Source organism: Thamnophis sirtalis, unplaced genomic scaffold (genome assembly GCF_051295495.1).
Source record: "Thamnophis sirtalis isolate CommonGarterSnake01/CBP01778 unplaced genomic scaffold, rThaSir2_p1.2 scaffold_2, whole genome shotgun sequence".
In the NCBI taxonomy this organism is placed as follows: Eukaryota; Metazoa; Chordata; class Lepidosauria; order Squamata; family Natricidae; genus Thamnophis; species Thamnophis sirtalis.
In genome coordinates, this window is record NW_028261382.1 from 123,269,372 (window position 1) to 123,295,189 (window position 25,818).

At 38.8% G+C, this 25,818-nt stretch overlaps 1 protein-coding gene across 2 annotated transcripts; it reads left to right on the forward strand.

Annotated features, from left to right (window-relative positions):
- Positions 1–371: 371 nt before the first annotated feature.
- YWHAZ (tyrosine 3-monooxygenase/tryptophan 5-monooxygenase activation protein zeta) lies at positions 372–24,772 on the forward strand. 2 transcript variants are annotated; one of them, XM_014056093.2, is made up of 6 exons: positions 372–526; positions 2,885–3,188; positions 12,728–12,851; positions 23,138–23,301; positions 23,386–23,481; positions 23,731–24,772. In XM_014056093.2, exons 2-6 carry the CDS (start codon positions 2,895–2,897, stop codon positions 23,788–23,790), a joined length of 738 nt encoding a protein of 245 aa, XP_013911568.1. In that variant the 5' UTR covers positions 372–526; positions 2,885–2,894; the 3' UTR covers positions 23,791–24,772. The 2 variants fall into 2 exon arrangements, with proteins under 2 accessions (XP_013911568.1, XP_013911569.1); XM_014056094.2 differs by lacking the exon at positions 372–526 and adding an exon at positions 887–991.
- Positions 24,773–25,818: the final 1,046 nt, after the last annotated feature.

The window sequence follows — 25,818 nt, forward strand, 5'->3', positions numbered from 1 at the left end:
GCCGGGAAGAGGCGCGGCCCTCTCGCATGCGCGTGCGAACACGCTCTGCGGTAGACTGAGGGAGGAAGGGAGGGAGGTGGAATCTAGAGCGCGCGTACGCGCGTCTCCCCCCCCCCCCCAATGGTCGGGACGGCGTAACAAGCAGGGTTAAGGCGTGGCCGATACGCCGCGCGAAGGAGCGCGCGCCGACGGCGGTTAGATTAGAGCAGTCATGGCATTGGCAGGGGACGAAGAAGCGAAGGGAGAGAAAACCGCGGGGTGGGTCGGAGGAAAGAGAGAGAGAGAGAGAGGGAGAGAGAGAGAGATGGAAAGTGTAGGCGCAGGCGCGTGCCCGCGCGCGGTTGCCATGGTGCCGTTTGACGTCATGGCTCTGTGTTGCCCGTGCGTTGCGACGCGGTGATTGGCGGAGACCTTGTGTGTGGCGCTGAGAGAGCGAGAGCGAGGCTGCAGCGGAGCGAGCTCCGATATAGGCACAGTCGGCGCCGGTCCACCCGCCTAGAGACTCCGGTACCCCTCAACCTCGCAGGTAACGGCCTACACGGGACGCTCTTTGGCCGTCTTTGCCTGGCGATCTCCCTCCTTTCTTGCTGCGGAAACCGTAGGTGGGGCAGCAGCAGCGGGAGCCGCTGAGTGGGCACAGGAGACCGCAAGGGAGGAAAGGGGAAGACGAGGGCAAGGCGGTGGCTCGCCGGCCCCATTCTTCCTGGGGCAGAAGGGCGGCGGCTCCCGGCCCTCCGCCGGGCTGACTCGTCCGAGGGGCCTTGCTGGGGAAAGAGCCATTCATTCTCTGGCGGCGGCGGGAGCCTCCTCTCCTTCAGCCCTCGCACAGGTGCGGCCGGCCCCACCTGCCTGGGCAGCCTCCCGCGCCTCCCCTTGTGGGGAGCGGGAGGAAGTAGCGCGGCTTTGGGAGGGAGCCCTCTGCCCGGAGCTAGGCGGTGGCAGGTGAAGCCGTGGGGCGGTGCCCCTTTCTCCACGCATCCGGAGCGCTGGGGTGATTATCGCGTTGGAGCGGGCGGGCGGGCTGGGGGTCGACGTTGGGAAGGAGCTGCGCCCCCCCACCTCGCTTCCCTTCGCCCAGTCCGGCTCCCCCTTTTTTCCCCACCCGGTGCCAGGGGGAGGAGGGGGGAGAGCAACCTCCGTGAGGGCGGCGGAAGGCGTAAAACGAGGAGTGCCCTCTGAGGGCGCCATGTTGGGGAGTCGGGTGGCTTCTCTATTCCTCCCCGCATCTCTTCCCTCGGGAGGCGGGGGGAGGGTGGGCTTCTCCTTCCCGGCCCGGAGTGACTGCAGGGTGGCTTCTAGGGTGTGGCCTCCCGCGGGGAAGAGGCGCATCCAACCGGTGCGATCCGCGGCTCGCCGCCGCATAAAAAGATCCGCGGAGCCGCCGTGAAAGGAGCAGCCTCCGCCGCCGCCTCCTCTTCTCCGGGCGGGGGAGAAGGAACGCCAGAGGACGGTGGTGGGCTGGTAGCGGCTCATCGCGGCGGTACCAGAGGCCCCCTCGGGGCGGGATGGCGCCGCAGGGCAGGGAAGGAGCGGGGCAGGAAGGCAGGTGGGCGGGCGTGTCTCCTCGTCCTCCCGCTGTTAGGCGCCGCCTGGGCTTCCCCTTTTCTTCGGTTTGCAGGGGCGGAGATGCTGCATCTCCCTCCCGGCGCGGGGCGGAGGTGAGGGGGAATTAACGTGCACAGAAGTGGGCTGGGCTCTGACACGAATCCGCCATGACAAAGAGCCCAGACAAGGCGCTTCACGTCTTGAGAGCCGGGCGGGCGGGCGGTTGCGGCGCAGGGAGGAGCGAGCGACCGAAGTCTGGCCTGGCTTATCTTGTCCTCTTCCTCCTCGCCCACATCTCGGTCGGATTCGGAGGTTTTGTGTGCGCTTTAGCTTCGCCGTTCGGTCTCCTTCCGAGCTGTGCCAATGTATCAACCTACCCGTGGCCAAACAATCAGCACCATTTTATACAGTCTGTTATACAGGGAATTGCTCCGTTTTTTCTCACCCCAGCTCCCCACCTCACACACATAACTAGTTCCCTTTCACTTAAAAAGCAGAAGGACCATCCAGCCGTGAGGCACCGAGCCACTTGAATTTTAAATATTATTTTCCCGTTTTAGAATTCTCTGGCATTAAATTTTATTGTAGATCAGAAAATTACAGACATTATGTTTCTTTGAAATACCAAGATTGTGATAGATTACAATCACAAGTTTTTCGAACCAGAGCAGCACTGTTAGTATAGGTCAAAGATTATAGCACTCCTTCATTCTAGGATATTTAAATAGACCCAAGTTTTGTCCAATGTAATAGCTTCCTATTATAATCTTAACATATAGTTTGGAATCTGTTTGATTTAACTATATAGTAGTTACATTTAGTGCTTTTTAAATTTAATGATAAATAATCAAAATGTTCTTAATTGTGTATAAGGGTGGCAAGAATGTAAAGCAGCTGATACTGTCTGCAACTTGAGTTTCATTTGAAAAAGAATTGACTTTGTCTAATGAAATTCCTAACATTGCAAACTTTTAAAATGGATGTCTCAAAATAGCAAAGCTGCTTGAAATAAAGAGTCAGGATCATCTAGGGATAGAAGGTTGAAGCTTTCAAGGGAATGCTTTGCATTCCTTTTTTGGAGATCTTATAAAATTTCAGAGATCCAAATTATTCCTATATACTTACTGAGTAGAAAACAAATACATTTTCTTCCTGTTTTGACAAAATTATAGGAATTCAGTTTGCAATCTTATAGTCTTCTTGGATTAATCAAATTCAGTTACATGTGTTTTTCAAGATTGGAGCCTAAACAATCTGTCCATGCCCTTGCTAAGAGACAATGCCAAATGCTTTTGTTTGGTAGATATTGGATAATATTTTGATATTTTTCATTCTGTAGAGAGATCAGCATGGATAAAAACGAGCTGGTGCAGAAGGCCAAACTGGCCGAGCAGGCTGAGAGATATGATGATATGGCAGCCTGCATGAAGTCTGTGACTGAGCAAGGAGCAGAATTATCCAATGAGGAGAGGAATCTTCTCTCTGTCGCTTACAAAAATGTTGTAGGAGCAAGAAGGTCATCTTGGAGAGTTGTCTCAAGTATTGAACAAAAGACAGAAGGTGCCGAGAAAAAGCAGCAAATGGCTCGCGAATACAGAGAGAAAATTGAGACTGAACTAAGAGACATCTGTAATGATGTGTTGGTAAGAATTCATTTTAATTTTTTTCTTAACATTTAAGAGTGGGTAAAGTCTTGTTTAGGCAAACTCCAACATGTTTAAATGTGGTTTTTTAAAAATTTCTTATAAATCTGTTGTAGTGTATATAAATCTGTGGAAAATCAGAGAGTAAAATAATTTTCCTTTTTCCTAAATCTTATACCTGGAAATTTATCATGTTATTTAGATATTGCAGTAACATGTTAAGTCTTGCTGACAGTGTCAGTGTTCAAATAATTTACATTTCACTAAAGATAAATGAAAAATGTTTGATCAGTTAGTACTTTGGGAAAATAAAATATTTCAATTTACTTTTATAAGCTATCTTATCTATTACCTGTGTAACCTAGAGGATGTATGCTTTGTATGAGAAGTTGTAATTTTCACTACAGAAATCAGGCCCCTCCCTAAATAAGATGATGTAATGCTAGCAATGACTCACCCCTATAGAGCACTTTTAAACAGGGGAAAGAGAAAGCAGCAACAGTCTACTTTAGATTGTAAGATCCAAGAAAGTTTTCCAAAACTGCACCATTGGATCTTAAACATGATTGTATGAATTAAAAAAACTAGCAATACCAAATGTGCTTTTTTTAAAGTCTTATTTTTTTGATAAACCAGCAATTTATTTTGTGTTAACATGAAAAAAGTAAAATATTTAACATTGGATATATTTCAGTAACAACTTTCTTTTAATCAATCATATTATCATAATTAATATACATCTTAATATATTGTTTAAGTATGTCCAAAAGCCATATTTTAAGCATATTAATTTGAAGGTCATTCATTTACCTTGGTTTTTCTCCATATAAAAGCCTAGAGGAAATAAGAGTGATAATCACATGAGAGATAGAACTTAAATGAAATAGCATCTTAGCCCGTTACAGCACACAGGGAATATATGATGACAAATTCAGACCTTTCCTTTCCCATCTGACTTTATTCTGGCATGTGAGCTGTAGTTGAATTTAAAGAATTTCCTTCTTTGTACTATGTTTTGCCGTCTTTGTGTCCAAGGTTGTAAACTATAATTTTTTTAGAATCACATATGAAAACGTGAAATAGATAGGGGAAAATATTTTATGGTTTATCTCTTTATTTTATATGGAGATTCTTTTCAATGAGATCACTCTGAGAGAATGACATGGAGACTAACTCATGCAAACCAGGGAGATTAAAATCATTAATGCATGAATTGAACACAATTCTAGATTCTCCTTTTATCTCACAGGCTGTGGTGCTACACTTATGTCAGTTCCCACAATTACAACTGGCATGGAATTATGGAGTTTAGCAATCCATACTTGATGCTTGCTAATGTTGTGATGAAGAGCCCCAGCCACCACTTCATGGTCTCAGGAATAGAGGTTATTCTCCTCCTTACGAAGAGTTAACATCTCTATTCCAGCCCTAAACAGCATGAGATTTATTGCTGAAATTTAATATAATAGTGTTGGAAAATACTCCATCCATTCGCCCCAACGTTGCCTCAAATTAAGGGATTATAAAGTTATAACAAGAAAGCGATTTGGTTTTTTTTTTTTAGTGTTAGAAAATACTGTATAGTACCTGTCAGGGATGTAGCACAAACTATTCATAGACACCTGAAAACAATACTGACATTGAATCTTGCTCAATTACTCAATTATTTGTAACTCAAATTGTCTTTTTCTGACTTTGTCTTACTATTATTTTGCCTATCTGGAAGCCTTTGCTTCAAGTGAAATATATAGGTCTGTGCAGAAAGGAAGGTTAAGATCCTGGTGACCACAAATTTTGCCTTTGGCTAAGTTTAGGCAAAAGTATAACTAAGTGCATTAGCTCCCAATCAGTAGTTCCATACAGTTCCAACATAGCTGTAATATTTATTTCTTGCCACAGGGAAGAATAATTAAGACTGAATGATTTGCCCCCTTGGTAGTGATGTAATTGATTTGTGATTTCAGAGCAAATTTTGTGGATTTCTGGTCATACTTTTATAAAATGCTAAACAATACTGTGAAGGGTTTTGACGATTGAATATATTTAATTCTATTTGGCATATTTGGTTTTGGGAATGGCTAGAAACCAGGGATTAGTCTGAAGCCTTCTAGCTGCTTTGACTTCAATTTCCATCACCCTGACAGCACAATCAGTGATAAATATAGTACAGAAAGATTTCTGGTAAAACTTACTTTTCTAAAACCTGTTAAATAGAAAATAAGACTTATCCTAAAACTGATCACTCAATTTTTTGGTTGAATATTGTCAATCTTTTATATTTTCTTTTCCTCTCCCCCCCTTTCTTTCTTACAACATGGAGTTTTTAATTTTTCTTGATGAAAGACATCTGAAAATTATAAAAACAACTATAATTTTGTCTATTTGTGGTCAATGCTAATAGTTAATGATTGTGGATTTTGGAAATGTTTAAATAAAAGTATTTTTAATATTTTAGCAGATGAATAAAAAATTCATTTTATATCTTGTAAACCTTCCAGAATCGTTGAGAGTTACTCTGTGCGTGTGCATGTGTGCATGTTGAAATTTGAGGTATCTTGTTTTTAAACCTGGAATTATTAGACAATTTCATTGAATGGCTTCATTTACATTTTTTCCAAGCATTTAGATTTAGATTTCAAAATGATATCTTAGCTCATCTAATTAAACTATATCAGATAATATTCTAGACAAAAAGATAAACAAAAAGATCTATGTTCACACTACCATTGGTAACTTTCTTTTCTTTATACAGAGAGCAAAAATTCTACAATTTTGCAAATAAACTAGTGAAGTTGCCAGAATCAACTGAAGTAATTGTCACTAATCAACTAAGTTTTTCAATCCATTATATTATTGAACTATAATTTCTGCATATTATTTATAATGTCACAAAGATGGACAAGTCTATTTTACAGCAATCATATAATATTGAATCATGATTTGTTTGAAGTGAATTCTAGATGAAAAATTATTAAATGATAAACAAAAAGGATGTTTTATTACATGTAGTGGTAATTTCATTTTTAGTAAGTGCAAATAAATGAAAGGTGGAAGAAATACTCCAGTGGAATCACTGTATAGTAGTTGCTAATTTATACATGTGTTTTTCATGTAGTTATCAATGGAGAAGCATTGTTATGACCAAGAAAATAATACTCTTAATCAGTAATAAATTCAGCAAGTCAGGGTGGCAGTTGAGATATACTGTAAGGCTAACTTTACCATCATAAAAAACTGCATCCTTACACTGGAATGAATTTCTTCCCAAAGGTTAAACACAGCCTTAAAAGTATATTATTAGCAGGATTGGGGATACACTTTGACTTCAAGAACTGGTTCTGTGAAGAAAACATTTTCAAAATTCTAGAAACCTCAGTAGCCTGCAAGTGCATATGGAGATTTGTCCCTCATTCCAGTTTCATTGAGCTGGAAATCAATAATGCTAAAGCTTAGGAAGTTGCAAGGTGTCACACTTTTTAAAAAAATGAATTTGTCAGAATGGACATATTTCAGAACCCTTAAGATTTCCAAGGTGTTCGCTAAAGTTAATGTACTCTTTCATCTCTAATTTTTCGTCAAAAATCAGTAATGCTAATTGATTAGGTATAAGTCCTCCAGAATATTCCAATGGAATAAAACTGAAGAATTCATTTAAGTAATATAAAGTTTACAGTTGCCTTGATGTATTTAGAAAGAGCAATATAGAGGGGACTGTTCACTCTTACTTATAACTGCATTGCTCTTAGTTAGACACATTTCTTTGGGACAAGTGAAATATTTCATCAAAAAGGAAGTAAAACATTAATAGTGAAATTCATCAGTAGTATAATTACTGAAATCCCAGTTGATTTTAATGCTCATTATCAGCATCTGCATATGAGAAACTGAATACCCAAAAATTGGTTTCTTCCTTCTTCATAATAGGCCAGCAAAGAATCTTAAATAGAAGGTTAATTTATTGGAACAAAGTTCTTTGTCATCTACAATTTACTTGCCTGAGGGGGGAGGGAGAGAATCCAAACCTGCAATATAATTATATAATAGGTCAGTTTTGTAGTGGTAGGACTAGGAATTCAGTTCTGAATAAAATCTAAAGTCAAACTATATCATATTGTATAATATAAATATATATAATCAGACATTTAATAAATTATTTGATATAATTGTATTTTAAAACTAAATTATCTAATTTATGTTATTCTGTTTTTTGTTTTTGATTTATATAAATAAGAAACTATATCAATATTGTAACTATAGAAAATTATTTCTACTTACTACATACGATTTTGAAGTGTTATGCACCTCTGCCTACATATTCTGCCTTCTGAGGTTCAGATTGGTTTTTGAGAGAATAGTGTGATTTCAAGAAAGAAAAATGTATGGTGACAGCAAGCATTTCAGCCATAGTTGTTGCATTTTGGGGTTTAGTAAATAAGTGGACAAAGCTGCAAGCTTATAGTAGCCATAACGCTATATACTGTAAAGTGCTAAAAGTAATAAGTGCTATTCTATCATTGAGAATATATTCTTAATTGTTCAAGGATTTTCAGTATGCTAGGGGTTTAGACATGGGTTGGGCAGAACAAGCAATGTATTAGCTAATGATGTGCCACTTCATGATTTATTTATGTAGCTATAGTGACCATATAATAGTTGATTTGTAAACTAATATGCTGTGTGCCAACTTTTGGGAAAGGTATTGAAACATAGAATTATTGACAGAAGAGCATATTAATAAGTATATAGTAATAGGGAAGACATTTCTTTACTGTATGAAAATATAGTATAATATATTAAAAATAACGTTGGAATTAAAAAGTATAAAATTTAGAAACATGTTAATATTGCCAGCATCAAAGAGAATGGTACAAGATTCTTGAACTACAGTCACAAATTTCATGGCTTACCTGCAATAATGAATGACATCCTTTCCCTATATTTCATATTATTTGTAAGAAAGTGGCTTTCAATCAAAGCTCTCTTACTACTATAAGCATCTCATCCAAATTTATGTAAAGGTGCCATAGTGAACAAATGAACATTTGGTGGCAAAAGAGATTTCAAATATGCACATGGAAGAGAGATTATGGATGAAATGTTATTTATCACTTGGATTTTTGCCATAGCTAGGTTCCAAGTACATGTTTTCCCATAAAAATGGGCAGGAGGGAAAGAGGCTTGGTGAAAAATAAGTGGTAAAGGGAAGATTATGGGCAGTGGAAGAGTTAGATGAGCACACAGCTGCAATGCCATCACCTTTTTCTCATATCAGTCACATGTTACTTGATAATTTTGCTGCCAGACATATTTTTCCTAGAGTGTAGTTTCTTATGATTAGATAGAGAATGTTGGGCAATAGAGGCATTTTTTTTTACAGTGGCAACAAACTGCAAGAAGTGCTGTTCACTAATAATTAGTGCTGATATATTTATGTTTGAGTTGATCATTGTTCATTACAATTTCAAGAGTTTTGATTCTGCAGTTGGAAAGTGCATAGAGTTGCTTTTACAGATAGAGACAACAGATCTTGGTGTTCAGAAGAAAGCTGAACTTATCCCCTTTCTTCCAGTTTAGCTCTGTCAGTATCCATGCTAGCTGCTCCTTTTCTTTCAGACACATAGACCAGATTCTAATAACACTTCTTTTACACGTGCTTGCTTTTTTGAAACTGATAACACTTTGTTTTCTGCTGGGGTCAGATAATATGTTATAAAGCTTAAACTTATTAATAGAATTAATAAATTCTGTTATATTCAGTCTTTATTAAAAATGTGAGATTGGCTTCAAATTATTCTCTCCTCTAAGAAATGCTAGTCAGTTTAAATTCTTAAATAACATTATTTTCTTAAATATTAAAGTTATTAGTTTGCTAGCCTATTGAGGCTTCAAGATGATTGTGGAATGGAAATTTCTCTGCCAGTGTCTTCATTTTTATACAGAAGATGAATAGAAAGCAACAGCTATTCTTTACCAGTCTTATTCTTTCTATAAAATTTCTGGTCATTTATCTTTTTTTTTTTTAATTAAATGTTTTTTTTAATTTTAATTTGAAACAAGTACAACATCTTTCTTTACATCTGTAGAAAATGTATCAATCGATTACAAATAAACTTTGGTACATCTCCACGATCAACAAACATAACTCATATTAACTCAAGCATTATTATATATCCATTTTCATTTGACTGTAATTATTATTTAAAAATATTAATAAAAGTAATAATCTTGAACAATACATGCCCACACCATTTCTGGTCATTTATCTTTAAATTTGCAGCCTCCAGAACTTTTATTTACTGTATAATGGTCTATTTGCTTCCCTCCCCCCTTCACTTATTTTTTTGAAAGAAGGTGCCAAAATGAACTCATGTGGCATTCATTTTTTGTTACACTTTTGAAAGTAACTATTGATCAGGTTCCATCAGATTATTGTTGAATCTGTTTACTCCATACCAATCTGTTCCTAACCAGGTCTTTCAAGAGTAGCTAAGTATATCTACCTCGTTCCTAGTCAACTTTTCTTTCATTTCTCCTTTCCCAGTGTTACAGTTGTTTCCAGGTTTTCACATACTTTGTCCAAAGTAGGAAAATTTGAGCCTAGTCATTTGTGGCTTGAGTGAGAACTCTGAGGTGATTTGTTCAATGATCCATTTGCTTATTTTCTTGGCTGTTCACAGTATTTTCAGAAGTCTTTTCCAATACCAAAGCTCATAAACATCAATATTCTTCCTAATCTCTTTATTCAAAGTCCAGTTCCTGCTTCCACAAAATGTCACAAAGTATACCTTTGCTTACACCCACCTGCTGTTTCCAAGTATAGATCCATCAAGGCAGTTGAATATTTTTTCCAAGACCTTCATAGTTGCTCTATGAAGTGCTACTCTGGTTTATTTCTTAGTTGTTTGGTTGTTTTGTTTTAGTGTTTATGGTTGATCCTGAAAGGCAGAAGCTATCTACCACTTCAGTATCTTTATTGCCAATTCTGACACTTGATCTTTGTATTTAATTTTAGCTCCATGTTGTAACTGTACTGCTTGACTTTTCTTACTAAAGTTTGCGATTCTTTGCATTTTCAGCTATCAAGAATAGTATCATCTGTATAGGCTATTGATGTTTCTTCCTCCAATTTAAAAACACATTCAACTTCTTTCAATCTACCTTCCCTTAATATATATTCAGCAGGTAGGTAAAATAAATAAGGGAGACTATGAGCTTTGCTTTACTCTTTTGGCAACCTGGAATCATCCTATTTCTCCATGTTCTGGCTAGGTTTCAGAAGAGAACAATAGGATATTCTGGGGTTCCCATTTTTCTCAGCACGTTCCGCAGTTTGACATGGTTTACAGAATCAAATACCTTTCTATTATCAATAAAGTGCAAAATGACAATACCATTTTTTTGTATTTGCCTTTCTCAATTATCCAGTGTGCATCAGCAAATAATGTGTTTCTTGGCCTTTTTCTAAAGCCAGTTTGAACATCTGGCATCTCTTTTTCCACTCTGGGCTCTAATCTGTAGTGGATGATCCTAAGCATTATTTGGCTAGCATGTAATATTAAGTACATTGTGCAATAGTTCACATACTATTAAGTCTCTTTTTTGTATTGGAATGCAGATTGATCTCTTCCTATCTGTTAGTCATTGTATCATTTTTCTATTTTGCTAGCACAATTTGGGTAGAACCTTTACTGAGGCTCCTGTTGCAATATTTTTGCGAGTATACACTCCAAATGATTTGGAACTTTTTGCAACAGCTACTAAGAGTAACGTCCCAGTTTCAGTGGACATCCAGTATATCAATTAAAATTATATTTAGTTATACATAATTTTTGCAATCTATAGTTCAGTGATAGACTTTTTGGAAGTATAGTATGATGTTATTCTGTCATTGGTATTGAAAATTTTTAATTCATTACTTTATTGCTGACCAGGATTAGTGTAAAATTTCTTCTGTTTTAATGCTAAACATCTGGAGGAATACAGAGTAGCTTGTTTATTTGTTTAAGACAAAACCTATATAGTTTTGATATATGTTGATTTGATCCAGTTTGGTCTAGTAGTTAATGCATCAAGCTACAACATGAGAGACTGTGAGTTTAAGTCTCGCTTTAACCATGAAAGCCAATTGGGTGACCTGGCCAGTCACTCACTCTTTCAGCCCATCCCACCTCACTCAGTTGTTGTTGTGGGAAAAATAGGAAATTGTGTTGGATATGTGCACAATCTTGATTTAACCGTTAAACCTTTTTTTTTCTCTTCGTTGTAAGCCGCCCGGAGTCCTTCGGGATTGGGCGGCATATAAATTTTATAAATTAAATTAAATTTGTAAAAATAAGGCATAAATAAATAAATAGTTGGTCTATTATTATTAGTTGTAGTTGTAGTAGTATTAGTATTATGACATAGAATTGTAATAACTGTTAAGTTGGGAGATTTTTTCATCAATATATTCATTATTATTGAATGTTTTGATTTTAATTTATTGATATGTAACCTTGCAGTGGTCACGTGGGAGCTATTTTTCTGTTAGAATCTCATCTGGTTCAATGATTTGGTCATATAGGCAGACCAAATTGTAGGTTTAGCAACCAGAGATCTGCTTCTCTAGTTGAATTGAACATCAGCCTTAGTTTGAAACCATTATTATAAAAGCTGAGCAGGTTCATTTTCAGATGAGGTGGGTGAAATGAGGAGCCAGGCGATATGCTGACTCTGTAAACCGCTTAGAGAGGGCTGAAAGCCCTATGAAGCGGTATATAAGTCTAACTGCTATTGCTATATTGCTACTAATGGAATCAGCAAGTGGGTTGTTTGTTTATTTGCTTATTTATTTGATTTTTTTAAAAATCTCACAGTTATCATTTCATAAGTTACTCAAGGTAGGAAACACAGAATGAGGTATCCAAACATGCATGCATGTGTGCATACAACTTTGTGCATTTTTTCTAAGTTGTTTTTATTATACAATATTAGTATTATAAGCTATCCTGAAATCTCTGAATGAATGATTGCATATAAAGTTTCTAAAGTAAGATTACTAATTAGGTTATTGGGGTGTTTTAAAAGTTATGAAAATCCATCTAAATATGGAGAATAGTAAGTAATTGAAATTGACAATAACTTTATGTACTAAAAGACTAGCAACACTTAAATGCTATGTACTTAAATGCTTTGTATAAAAATCAGTCATTCACTTTATATTAACAGTGACATGCTATACACATTGAGCTATTGAATGTTCTATAACTATTTACTTTCTGTAACTTTCAAAAGCAAATGGAGCTAAATGAGTTTGATTCTATTTTATTTGGGGTCACATATGCTAAATATCAGTATGCATATTCAGATGAGCTAGTTTTAAAAAGATAGACATTTTAAATTTATTTCTAACATTAGTACAGTATATAATACAATAGTTTACTTTTCTTTAGCACTAATAAAAAAAAACTCTTATAAGAGTTTAGCCAATTTTAATAGTTGATAATATACAAGTTCCCTGTATGTAAACCCTTCTGACTATTTTTTTTTCTTAATTGCAGTCTCTGTTGGAAAAGTTTTTGATTCCTAATGCTTCCCAAGCAGAAAGCAAAGTTTTCTATTTGAAAATGAAAGGGGACTACTACCGTTACTTGGCTGAGGTTGCTGCTGGTGATGACAAGAAAGGTACAGTGTGCACATTTTTAGAATTGTATTTTCGTAGATTCATATTTAGTAGAATAATAACTGTTGGTGAGGCTGTTGTTATAAGACAGTAAAGGAAACATTTTAAATGTTTTCAGCAATGGCAACATATACCTGAATTTTGCAGCAATGGAATGTTGTTTTATGGTAATATGCCCCAAACTGGTTCTTGGAAACATATTGGAATACAATTCCCAGCATATGTAAGTGAAGATACCAGTTGCTCAAGGATACAGATTTAAACGTGTTCATATTGATAATATGAATGCATACAATTAATTGTTGCAAGGTGATATATTTAGGCAACATCTTCATAGTCCTCTTTCACTGTTGTCTAACTGTATTCTTTATACATATACAAAAGATATATATTGTTTTCCAATATGTGTTTTTAAGGTAGATGATCAGGTACGTTTCATAAGGTGATATAATAGAAGGACTTTTGGTACCTGGATGAAAATAGATACCATTTAATTTTTTTAAGGTTATCAAATACCTTATTAAAATTATGGCAGCTGCTGATTATATCTGAAATTCAGATGTTGGGCATGTAGTTTAAGCTGGAAAGGCTACAGATCTGGGTTATTTCTTTCTTGTGGCTTGAGATGTGTTCACTAAGAACTTGAGATCTATCAAATGTGATCGGACAATTTTGTCAGTGAGAAAATGTGGCTGGTTTCTAATCCAGAACTTTTGAAATGGTGGGGTAGCAAGATAAGAGAAGAATGAAAACTAACTGATCAGAAGGGGAAGGGGAGGGATGACAGATGGAAGCCAGAGAAAACTGAGTCAGTTCAGAGGCATTGTGATGGAAGCCAGTGGCAAATAGAGCTGGTGAACAGAGAAAAGGTTGAGATTAAAACAGAGACACAAAATTATTTCCTGCTTTTCTCTTCAATTACTTGAGAAGGCAAAATTTTCAGACCTTATATTTGTTTGAAGTTGGGATGAACTGGTAGGCGTTGGAAGGTATTTGGAAGAAATATACAGCCAAGACCATTTCTTCTTCTAAATGAGAGTTAAAGGTATAAATGTAGAAGAAAATGTTGAAAAGAAAGATTTGTTTTGCAAATAATAGTTGAAATTAAAGTCCATTAGTACTGAGAAATTTTATGGGGTGGGGGTTGGGTTTGAAAATAGAACAGCCACCTCTTCAGTAGTATTTCTAGAAAGAGAAAGCAAGTGATATGTCAGACAATCAGATCTGGAGAATCGATACTTTTTCAAAGGTCTACTCAAAGGTGTTTCTGATAGTCTTACTTAGCCACTGAGGATATTCTTTTTGCTGAAATCAAGTACAGGTACAAGGTGGTACCTTCATCCTGATAATTAATTATCACATACAATGATTTGCATTTAAAGGTTTCAGAATGTTTGGTGGCATACTTTTACTAGCTACATGATATTCCTGAAACAAAATATTTCTCCAGGATGACATGGCTATCCTACAAGGGAAGATATCTTTGGTTTAAGCAGTGGATGCTAACCCTTTTTGCCTTCAAATACAAAATGTTGCACAGGCCTAAGTAACACTATGCTATTTGTTTCTGGAACATTATTCCCTCCCCCCCCCCCCCCCCCATGTTCCATTTCTTCTGTAGAACAGGACGATCCAAGCATTCTGGTATGGTTCATGCATTTAAATTTTATCTTGCAGGGTCAGATTGTCCAAAATACTATAAATTACTTCCTATTGCAAAATATGCATCTACAAATGTTATGAATCACTCCCATATGCTTGGATCAACCTATTCTGAAGGAGAAAATGGAACATTCGGGAAATAAATTTCTCCATTTTACATATTGCTAATTAATACAAAATGCATAAGCAAAGCCTCCCCAAAGATTTCTCTTTTTGTTCATCTTTTTGAACAAAAGGCTAAGAAGACATTTCTAGCTTAAGGTGGAATTTGGAAATATGATTATCTATATCATATACTAGGCAAATTATTGGTGATTCATAGCATTCCTGTTCCCTTATATTTTGTAGACATAAGGATGGGAGTGCAAGTCCTAGCTGAGTGAATAAAATTGTTTAGAAAGAAAATAAATCTGGACCTTTGGGGGAGACAGGGCACAAATCTATGAAGTACAGCCTCTGCTTTCATCTTCTGTTCATATTGGGCAATGAAAACTTTTATTTCCTGTTCTTGCCACTGCAAACTATTACTGACTTCATGTGCTGCCAATTAGACATGATGGAAAATCTGTATGTAACTGTGTATCTCTCTATCTCAAAAAGAAAGATAGAAATTATAGGCAGATCTGATTCTTCTCTTGTCACAAGAAATAATTACCTAAATTTAAATGTACTTTGTTCAATTGCTGTATTACTATAATATATCTACTAATATCGTATTCATGTGTATCTGTGTATGTGACGCCTCATAACCTTAAACATTGATTCGGGATATTTAATGGATCAGTTTTTATCAGAAAACTGATAAACCAAAGCAAATACAGGTCATAAGTGACTTTTTCCAAAGCCATTGTTAAATGAATGGTCATAATCCTTGCTTAGATACAGTAATTGGAAACAGAATTTCCAAGGCTTAAGCAATGCAGTCATAAAGCACGACATCATGTGCCTGCATTACTTAGCAACAGAATACCGGCAGTCCCATTGCTGCTGTTAAGCAAGGACCTCATGTGACTATGACTTCCTACCAGCTTCCAACAAGCAAAGTCAGTGGGTAGCCAGCACAAAGTTACAAATCCTGGGCAGCTTTCAAGCGTGAGGCTCTCCCAAGCTCTGTTTTCACTGGCAGAGGCACCACGGGCCAGTCCTTTCCTGTTTCCCCACAGGCCAGATCTAAGCATCCCGAGGGCCGGATCTGGCCCCAGGGCCTTGAGTGTCAGGGTTCCAAGTAACATCCCCAACTAAAGAGGGCTCTGAGGCTTGAGTTTCCTCAAAGTTCCTTTTTATTAGAGATGCCATATTTTCACATCTGGGAACACCCAAATCTGAAAGCTTCCAGGTTTTCCCTACCTAGTTGAAAGTTCAAGACTCTGCCCAGCACCCACATGTCCGTCACATGGCCCAATCAGACCCTGTTCCCAACTGGAGATATTTCTCAAGCACACCCATCCAGCTGCAGGGGAAGTGCAGGGCAAGTTGTCCTTGGCTTCTTAAGAAAGGAATTTTATTTTGACTACATATAACCCATACTCCGTACAATCTCCCCCTCCCATTTTCCCACAGTAGAAAATGTGGCAGGCTTGAAAGGCCAATGTAAAAGATGCCTTCCAGGCCTGACCCTGAGTTTGACACTCCTAATCTAGAGTATGTTTACCAAAACTTTTGTAAGAAAAGTGAACCAAATAATTATGCAAGTGAGTTGTCTTTATTGATAAATGCATAGACAATTAGAGCTTCCTGAGATAATTGCCTCAGAACATACGGTAGGAGAGACCAAAATCTGTTCCCCAGGGATGGAAATACAGTTTTCAGAAAGGTTTTAGTACAATTTCTTTTTCAGATTATTGAGCAAGAATAACTAATGATTGTTGGACCATGCTGTATTTCTGTATCACTTTCCAATTGTGTCCTAAATACTGGTAGAGTGAATAACAGTATAAGGAGATAAATCTCCTTAATACAAATTTTGGCCAAATAATCAGTTTTTATCAGTTTTGAATTGCATCACTGGAGATTTTGGAAGCTACATGACAAACGGCAAGGTAACAGGTTGTTTCCCACTGTGATACCTTGCTGCCGATCTTGTGCCAGATAGGTTTCAGAGACTGGAGGATCTTATAGATGCAGAAGAAGGCAAGTCCAAGTAAAAGTGGCATCTAACCAGTACTGAGGGCTCTATGTGAGATTTGCACATAGAGAGTAAAGGTCTTTAATGGTTCTGGACCAGTAATCACATTTAGAATGTTGAGGGCACTATCAAAAAAGTTGCCACAGAGTAACCAACTACTGTAACCTACACTTAACTTTGTTTGTTATCTGGGTAGAGGGGTGCACCTTGAAAGAAAAAAAATTAAAATATTTCTGATAGAACTGAACAATATTTCTGATGCTTCATGTTTCTGTGGCTATCCAGAAAGGAAGTAACTACTATGTTTACAAAAATGCTAGGAGCTGTATAGCAGATGACTCCTATGTCCTAGATAGGCCCCAGGCCAATTACAGATAGTCTTTGACTTACGACCACAATTGAATCCAACATTTTATGACCTACCTTGCTATAGTTGTTAAGTGAATCACTTGGTAAGTTAGTAACCTGGTTGTCTATGGAGATTCTCAGTCATCCAGGTCATGGTTGTCCCAAAGGTGCTTTTTCAAGAGGCAACTGGCCTTTCTGGTTTTTCTTTGAGGACGTTTTGCTTCTAGAATGAGAAGCAAAATGTCTTCAAATAAAACATTTGAAGGTAACCTGGTTGTTAAGTGAATCTGGCTTTCCCATTAACTTTGCTTGTCAAAAGATTGAAAGGGGGGATCAAATGACCTTGGGACACAGAAACGGTCATAAGTATGAACCAGTTGCCAAGCCATCTGAATTTTGATCACATGACCATGGGGATGCTTCAAGTGTTGCAATTGTGAAAAATGGTTATAAGTCACTTTTTTCAGTGCTGTTGTAATTTTGAACAGTCACTAAATGAACTGTTGTAAATCGAGGACTACCTGTATACCCATATTGTACTCCACACATGCATAATGGACAGGAAAGTGGTTTTCCTGTTGAAAATCTAGGAGGATCCAAGTGCTGATGGTGAATGTATTGAAACAATACAGGTAGTAATTGACTTACGACTGATCACAATGACTTTTTCAGAGTTATGGCGGCTTGGAAAAGGTGCTTGATGATCCATAAGGCACTCCTGGATTATCATGAAACATCGTGGTTTCCCCCCTTCCTATGGTCAAGTGATCATAATCTGAGTGCTTGGCAACCTGTTCACATTTATAACAGGTTGCCAATTGCCCTGCGATCCTGCAATTGTCATTTGTAATCTTTTCTGCCAGCTTCCCCAGAAAGTCAATGAGGAAGCTGGCAAGGAAAGTTGCATGCTATTGCTTGCCAAAGGATTTCCCCTCTGCATGGGGGGAGGGGGGAATCTTCATCAGGCTGCAGAAATGAAGCTCGTATCTCTGTGATCTTTCCTGCCCCGTGCATGAATTCCCTTCCACATGGAGGGGAGAGGAAGTTGGATGCTGGGCAGGAGAAATGACGTGGGATCTTCACAATAACCACCTTGTTTCTCCAGTGCACAGAGGGGAGCTGCCTGCCCTCCATTTTAGAGTTCCAAGTAACACCTCCCCAACAAAAGAAGACTCTGAGGTTTGAGTTTCCTCAAAGTTCCATTTTATTAGAGATGTATTCTGACACACACACACACACCCCGGTCTGTGAATAAACCAGAACACAGGCTTGGCTGTTTGCCACTGTTCAATTACTGAGATAACGAATCCTTTGGCTGAGGGCCCAGGCAACTCACGTTCAATAGAGTAGCTCTGCAGCAACCCAGATAGAAGGCAATACAGATAGTCCAAACGAACAGACACGGCTAGAATACACAGATAGATTTTCTTAACTACTAATTTGAACGGTTGTTTCCTGCAAATGTCCCCTCCCAACGCTTCACTTCTAATCTCTCTTGGGAGGGGCCAATCAACAACCACCTGTGCTTAATCATCTTCTGTGAGTCTGCCTACGGAGTTGCTGCTTCCGTTTCTCAGCCCTTCTTAATCTAGCATCAGGAACAAACTGTCTTTGATCCTCCCCACTGCTCCATGCCTCAGGCGCCTCCTGGTGGCCAACCAGCCTCTCTGGTCCCTGCTCTGAGTCTGAACCCTGCCCAGGGTCCTCCACATCGTCCAGGACAGACTCATCAGGTTCCTTGCTCGAGTCCATCAGCAGATCAACCGGATCCTGGGGGCCACAACAGAGATCTTATATTGGAACATCTGGGAAAACCCGAATCTGAAAGTTTCCAGGTTTTCCCCACCCAAGTGAAAGTTCAAGTCCCTGTCCAGCACACACATGTCTAACAGAATCCAATCAGGCACCATCCAAAACTCAGGATACCTCCCAGTCACCTCATCGCAGCTGCAGGGCAAGACGGCCTTGACTTTCTGAGAATGAATGTTATTTTAACTATCACCCACACTCTGTATAATCCCCCTCTCATTTTCCCAGAGTAGAAAATGTGGCAGGCCTGAAGTCCCAAAGGTAAAGATGGCTTCCAGGTCCTAACAACCTGCACCAAGGAATACATCAGGGCACTTAGGGCAGCAAAAAGATCTTATATTGCCACCTTGGTTGCGTCCGCTGAGTCCCGTCCAGCCGCCCTGTTTAGGATAACCCGGTCCCTCCTAAATGGGAGGGATACGGGGGACCCCTTGCAGGGTAGGGCTGAAGACTATGTCCAGTTCTTAGCGGACAAAGTTGCTCGGTTTCGGTCGGATTTGGACTCCACTTCTGCAGATCCAGCCGAGGCACAGGTGGATAATTCGGTAGACCATCGCTGGGTTGAGTTTCAGGATGTTGCCCCAGGGGACGTGGACAAGGCCATGAGAGCTGTGAGTGCCTCCACTTGTGTACTGGACCCGTGCCCCTCCTGGCTGGTTGCTAACAGCGGAGAGGTGGCACGGGGCTGGATCCAGGCGGTTATTACCGCCTCTCTTCGGGAGGGGCACTTCCCCGCCGCACTTAAAGTGGCGGTGGTGAGACCCCTCCTGAAGAAACCATCTTTGGATCCAGCCGTCCTTAACAACTACCGTCCAGTCTCCAACCTTCCCTTTGTTGGGAAGGTTGTTGAGAAGGTGGTGGCCTCCCAGCTTCAGCGGTCCTTGGAGGAAACCAGCTACCTAGACCCATTCCAGTCCGGCTTCAGACCTGGTTACAGCACAGAAACCGCTTTGGTCGCATTGACCGATGATCTCTGGAGAGCCAGGGATGGAGGCCATGCCTCCATCTTAGTTCTCCTTGACCTCTCGGCGGCTTTCGATACCATCGACCATGGTATCCTTCTGCGACGACTGCGGGAGGTGGGAGTGGGTGGCACTGTTTTGCAGTGGTTCTCCTCCTCCCTCTCGGAGAGGTCGCAGTCGGTGTTAGTCGGAGGGCAGAGATCGACCCCTAGGCCCCTAACATATGGGATGCCGCAGGGGTCGGTCCTGTCCCCCCTACTATTTAACATCTACATGAAACCGCTGGGCGAGATCATTCGGAGGCATGGGATAAGATACCACCAATACGCGGACGATACGCAGTTGTATCTGTCCGCCCCATGCCAACTCAATGAAGCGGTGGACGTGATGAACCGGGGTCTGGAAGCCGTTAGGGACTGGATGAGGGCTAACAAGCTTGTACTCAACCCGGAAAAGACCGAGTGGCTGTTGTGTTTTCCTCCCAATAATTTGGCCAATGTTCCATCACTCAGGCTGGGGGGTCAAATATTACACCCCTCAGACAGGGTTCGCAACTTGGGAGTCCTTCTGGATCCACAGCTGACTTTTGATTACCACCTGTCGGCTGTGACCAGGGGGGCATTTGCCCAGGTTCGCCTGGTGCGCCAGTTGCGACCCTACCTGAACCGGGAGGCTCTCACAACAGTCACTCGGGCCCTTGTGACCTCTAGGCTGGAATACTGCAATGTGCTCTACATGGGGCTGCCCTTGAAGAGCATCCGGCGACTTCAGCTAGTCCAGAATGCGGCCGCGCGAGGGATTGTGGGTGCACCTCGGTTCGCCCACATAACCCCTATCCTCCGCGAGCTGCGCTGGCTACCTGTTGATCTCCGGGTGCGCTTCAAGGTGCTACTTACCACCTACAAAGCCCTTCATGGTAGTGGATCTAGGTACTTGAGAGACCGCCTCCTGCCAATTACCTCCTCACGACCCATTAGATCGCATAGATTGGGCCTCCTCCGAGTTCCATCTGCCAGTCAGTGTCGACTGGCAACTACGCGGAGGAGAGCCTTTTCAGTAGCAGCTCCGACCCTTTGGAACGATCTCCCCGTGGAGATTCGTACCCTCACCACCCTCCAGACCTTCCGCATAGCCCTCAAGACCTGGCTATCCCGTCAGGCCTGGGGTTAAAGAGTATAATCCATCCCCGCCCGAATGTTGAATGAATGTTGCTTTACTCTTTTAATTATGTATTGTCCTATATGTCACTGTATGTTTCCCCTTCCTATATAAATTGTAAGCCGCCCTGAGTCCCCTCAGGGAAAAGGGCGGCCTATAAATAAACTTAACCTAACCTAACCTAACCTGACACTCCAACACGCAGCTTTTTTCACGGCCTTCCACTTAACAACCACAGCTGGGAGAATTGAGATTGCAGTATGGAGCAAAGCAATCATGTGGTGTCTTGCTTAGTGACTGCTTTGCTCGGTGACCAAAATTCCAGTCCCAGTTGTTGTTGTAAATTGAGAACTACCTGGTTTGATGTTTTCAATTCATTGAGGAGTATTCAGAGTAATAGCACAGGTAGAACCATACCCCTCTCACAGGGTACTGAGTAACAAAGAATGTGAACATGGTTCGTGGTTTTATACATGATTTCCTCATGTTTCATGGGAAGCATGGAAAGAATTAAGAGCATTTGAATTTCTTCCTACCAATTTCTTTTGTTTCTGGAGATGGAGAGTTCACAAATGTTAAGCTGGGCAATCAATTACAACAGATTTGGAGAGTCATGAAATTTTAGTTTGTGCAAAATGTGCTAGTTAACAGTTCTGTACTGTATAGTATTGTAGTGGAATATATTATATGGTGCCATAAATAAAATTCAAATGGTTGTTTTTTCAATTTTAAATATTTAGGATCTGGTCGTATGAGCAGCTATTCATTTCTGTATAAACATGACTAAGCCCTAAAGTCCATGATGCCTCTTTATCGTCTATTCAGGAAAAGCCTTCTCTACCCTGCTCTCAGGTTATAGAATGCAAAGCAATTTTTCTTGGATGCAATTTGAAACCATAATAAAACAAAAATATAGTTGCTCCTTGGAATGATTAGCAAACTATTTATTCTGGATATTAGTAAGACAGTTACTCCAAATAGGTATGCTTCACTCTACATATGTTTGACTGTCAGAAGTTGGCAGCCTAAAATACAGTTCTTAACCATTTGCTGCCTATTTAGAACAAGGCCTTTATTGTTGTATTTTTTGTTGGCTGGGAATTGTAATCCAACAGTCTGAAGGGCATCAAGCTCAGGAAGGCTGAAGTAAGTTGTGCCTGTCATTGTTTTAAAAATAGATGTTCTGATCTAGATCATTCATTCCATACTGGTTGTGCCACAAGGTCATTTTTTTAAAAAATTAGTATAATTATCCTCTATAGCATTTGCCTCTTCTGCACTAGAGCACTTCTTTTATCACTCTTCCTCAGCTCCTCAGTGGTGGTATTGTCAGGAAAATAGGAGGAGGAAGTATTATTGGCTATATTCACCGGCTTGAGTTATATATTGGGGGAGGGGGGAGGCAGGATAAAAATATAAAAAAAATGTTTGATCCCAAAATATTACAATTAAAAAGGGCTCTTCTAACCCGCTGTCTATATATGATGTGATGTATTCCATCCAGGTGCCTATCTTTAGATTTCAAAAGAGTGCCAAAGCATAAACAGGCCAGTAAGTAAAATTAGATAATTAAATCTATTTGCTAACCAGTTTTATTCCCTTTTTAAAACTTGGGAGTTTTTTTCTTTATAAGTTGTTTTAACTTTAAATTTCATTTTAAAAGTACCATATTTCCTAGAACAACGGAATTGAGGTTTCTATATTTAAATGCAATGTATCACTTGAAAAATACTATTGCTGTGATGGTAAAAACCACTTACTATAGTATAAACAAGAAATTGGTGGAGCAAGGTTCTTTGTATTTTTTAGTCTAAAATAGTATTATTTTTGATAGTATCTTCAGATAGTTGGGTAGCTGGTAGCCTTTTCTGGCATATAAAGAATCTATAAAAGTAACAAACTTGAGAATGCCACATTTTTCAGGTTCTCCTTTTTAAGATTTTAATCTATATATTAATATATAGTAATATATACTTAATTAAAGTATATTAAACATAAATATATTAATTTTATCTAGATTATATAAATGTAACAATATAAAAAGCTGCATGGAACAGTATATCCCTGTAAATATTGCATATATTTTAAAAATAATCACTTTCTGAAACTAAATGATCTTGTGTGTGTGTGTGTGTGTGTGTGTGTGATGAATAAATTTAATCTATACTTGTGCTTTTGAACTCCAAATAAAATTGCTAATGTGATGTTTATTCTGTTTTTTCAGGGATAGTGGAGCAGTCACAACAAGCATACCAAGAAGCTTTTGAAATCAGCAAAAAAGAGATGCAACCAACACATCCTATCAGATTAGGACTGGCTTTAAATTTCTCTGTGTTCTATTATGAGATCCTGAACTCACCGGAGAAAGCTTGTTCCCTTGCGAAGACTGTGAGTTGATAAACTAACTATTACCTTGCATTTACTATTTTTAACAGGTTTTGTATGTACAAATGTACTTTTTTTTAATCATAGGCTTTTGATGAAGCCATTGCTGAACTTGATACGTTAAGTGAAGAGTCATACAAAGACAGCACACTAATAATGCAGTTACTGAGAGACAATTTGACAGTAAGTACTTGGACATTTTAAATACTTTATACAAGTAAGGATAAATATATTAATGCTAAGTTATCTAATAACTTGTTAATAAAAACGGAAGTCTAATTTAGTAAAAAAAAAGGTGACATGGATTTATTTTACTTAGCTGTTTTAACTCTTGAAAGGGTCTTTTTTCTTAAAGCATAGCTTTCTAGGAGCTGAACGCTTTATACAACTAAAACATTAAAGAGTAACACGTGTCTGCATTTTTTTAAACAGTTGTGGACATCAGATACCCAAGGAGATGAAGCTGAAGCAGGAGAAGGAGGGGAGAATTAACCAGCCTTCCAATTTTTGTCTGCCTCATTCTAAAATTTACACAGTAGACCATTTGTCATCCATGCTGTCCCACAAATAGTTTTTGTTTACGATTTATGACAGGTTTATGTTACTTCTATTTGGATTTCTATATTTCCCATGTGGTTTATGTTTAATATTAGGGGAATAGAGCCAGTTAACATTTGGGGAACTTTTGTTTCATCCAAGGTGGCCAATATAGGGATGTGGAATTTTTATAAAAGTTTTACATGTTTGGCATAGTACTCTTGGTACTTTGTGGCTTCCCACAAAAGCCAATGTTAAACAACTTCCTATGTTGAGCAATGAAAAACTGCTTGCATATTGGTCTGTCACAGTGGTTAAAAAAAAGGGATGATGGTTGCAACCACATAGGTGTAGTGAATGTGGGTACTTCAATGTTGGAACGCACAGCAAAGAAAAATTAATGTCCCATGGATATTACATGTCAATCATGTGAATCTGTGGAATCTACAATCCAAGAGTACATCTTCGATTAAAGCTGAAAGATGTTCCTTAAAGTGGCTTGCTAACCAAATGAACTTTCTCTAGAGAAGGGCAGAAACGGTTCACATTCCATTACTTGTAAAGTTATCTGCTGTTGCTTTCATTATTTTTGCTACACAATTTATTTGTATTTAAATGGTTTAGGCAACCTAAGAACAAATGTACAAGTAAAGATGCAGTAAAAAATGAAATGCTTGATATCCATAATTACACTGTATATCGAGCACAGCAGTAAAACAAACCCATGTATTTAACTTTTTTAGGGTTTTGCTTTTGTGATTTTTTTTGATACTTTGCCTAACATGCATGTGCTGTAAAAATAGTTAACAGGGAAATCTTGAGATGATGGCTAGCTTTGTTTAATGTCTCCTGAAAATTTTCATGAACAATCTAAACATAACTGTTAAGAACATGTGTATTAAGTTGATGTAAGTGGAATAAAAGTTTTATGAATGGACTTTTCAACTATTTTCTCAGTAGCTTTCCTGTACATCTCAACTCCTGTTGAAGATATCTTCCATTGTACTGTCTGCAGTGCTAGATTAAGCTAATTCTGAAGTTGTTTGTATTCAGAACCTGCAAAGTTGTAATATAATCTTCCATAGTTTTGTGAGGCTGCTCTGCTTGGAAGTTACCAAAGACACTTGAAAGTGAAATATTAGGTAGTGGTTAATGTATGTAAACCCTACAAATTGGAGCTACTGAATTTAGCCCCTAATTATTAAAATATTTTTAATTATTAAAAAATTTAAGATCATTTTTGTAATGATCTTAAAAACATGTTTAGTAAATCATGTGCCAAGCCTTGGCTTGTAGAAAATAGATAGTTGTTGTATTTTGTGATCTTTTTTATTCTCTGCTAGATTCGCAAAGTTGTGAATTGTTTCCAAAGAGACATTCATTCCATCATTAAGGCAGACTTGAACTGAGATAGCTTTCTTAATTGGTGCAGCCAAAAAGAGTTGGTTTCTTCTTCCTTCATTATTTGCTGCATTTATGAGAATAAGTCCATAACCCTGCACAGGCTGAGGGAATAGATGGTGGTTCTCCTTTTATTCCAATCTCTCTCCTTATCTGGCTATAAAATATAGCATATAATTTCTCAGTTGCCATTATTTCATAAGCAAACTGCATATTATTAATGAAGGCCAATGCAAGGCATTATTTATCATCATCAGATATGCTTCCCATTGAATTACTATCTACCAGGATATTGCAGTTCTCACTGGGAAGCATTGTTGCCATGGTAGATAACATGTGCAAATTTTTTCTGTTGATCAAATCAGTCGTTGCAATGAATGGTGAAGTCCCAAATATATAATTTACCATGGTAAAAATCAAAGTAAGACAATTACAGTGTGTGTGAATTATAAATACAAAAAAAGAATCCGTATGTAATGTTAGCATTTTAACATTTAAATATACCTCTGGTAGAAGTTGAATGTAGGGTTGTTAAAGATTTTATGTTTTCTGATCCCTCAATTACAAGTTTTTTATTCTACG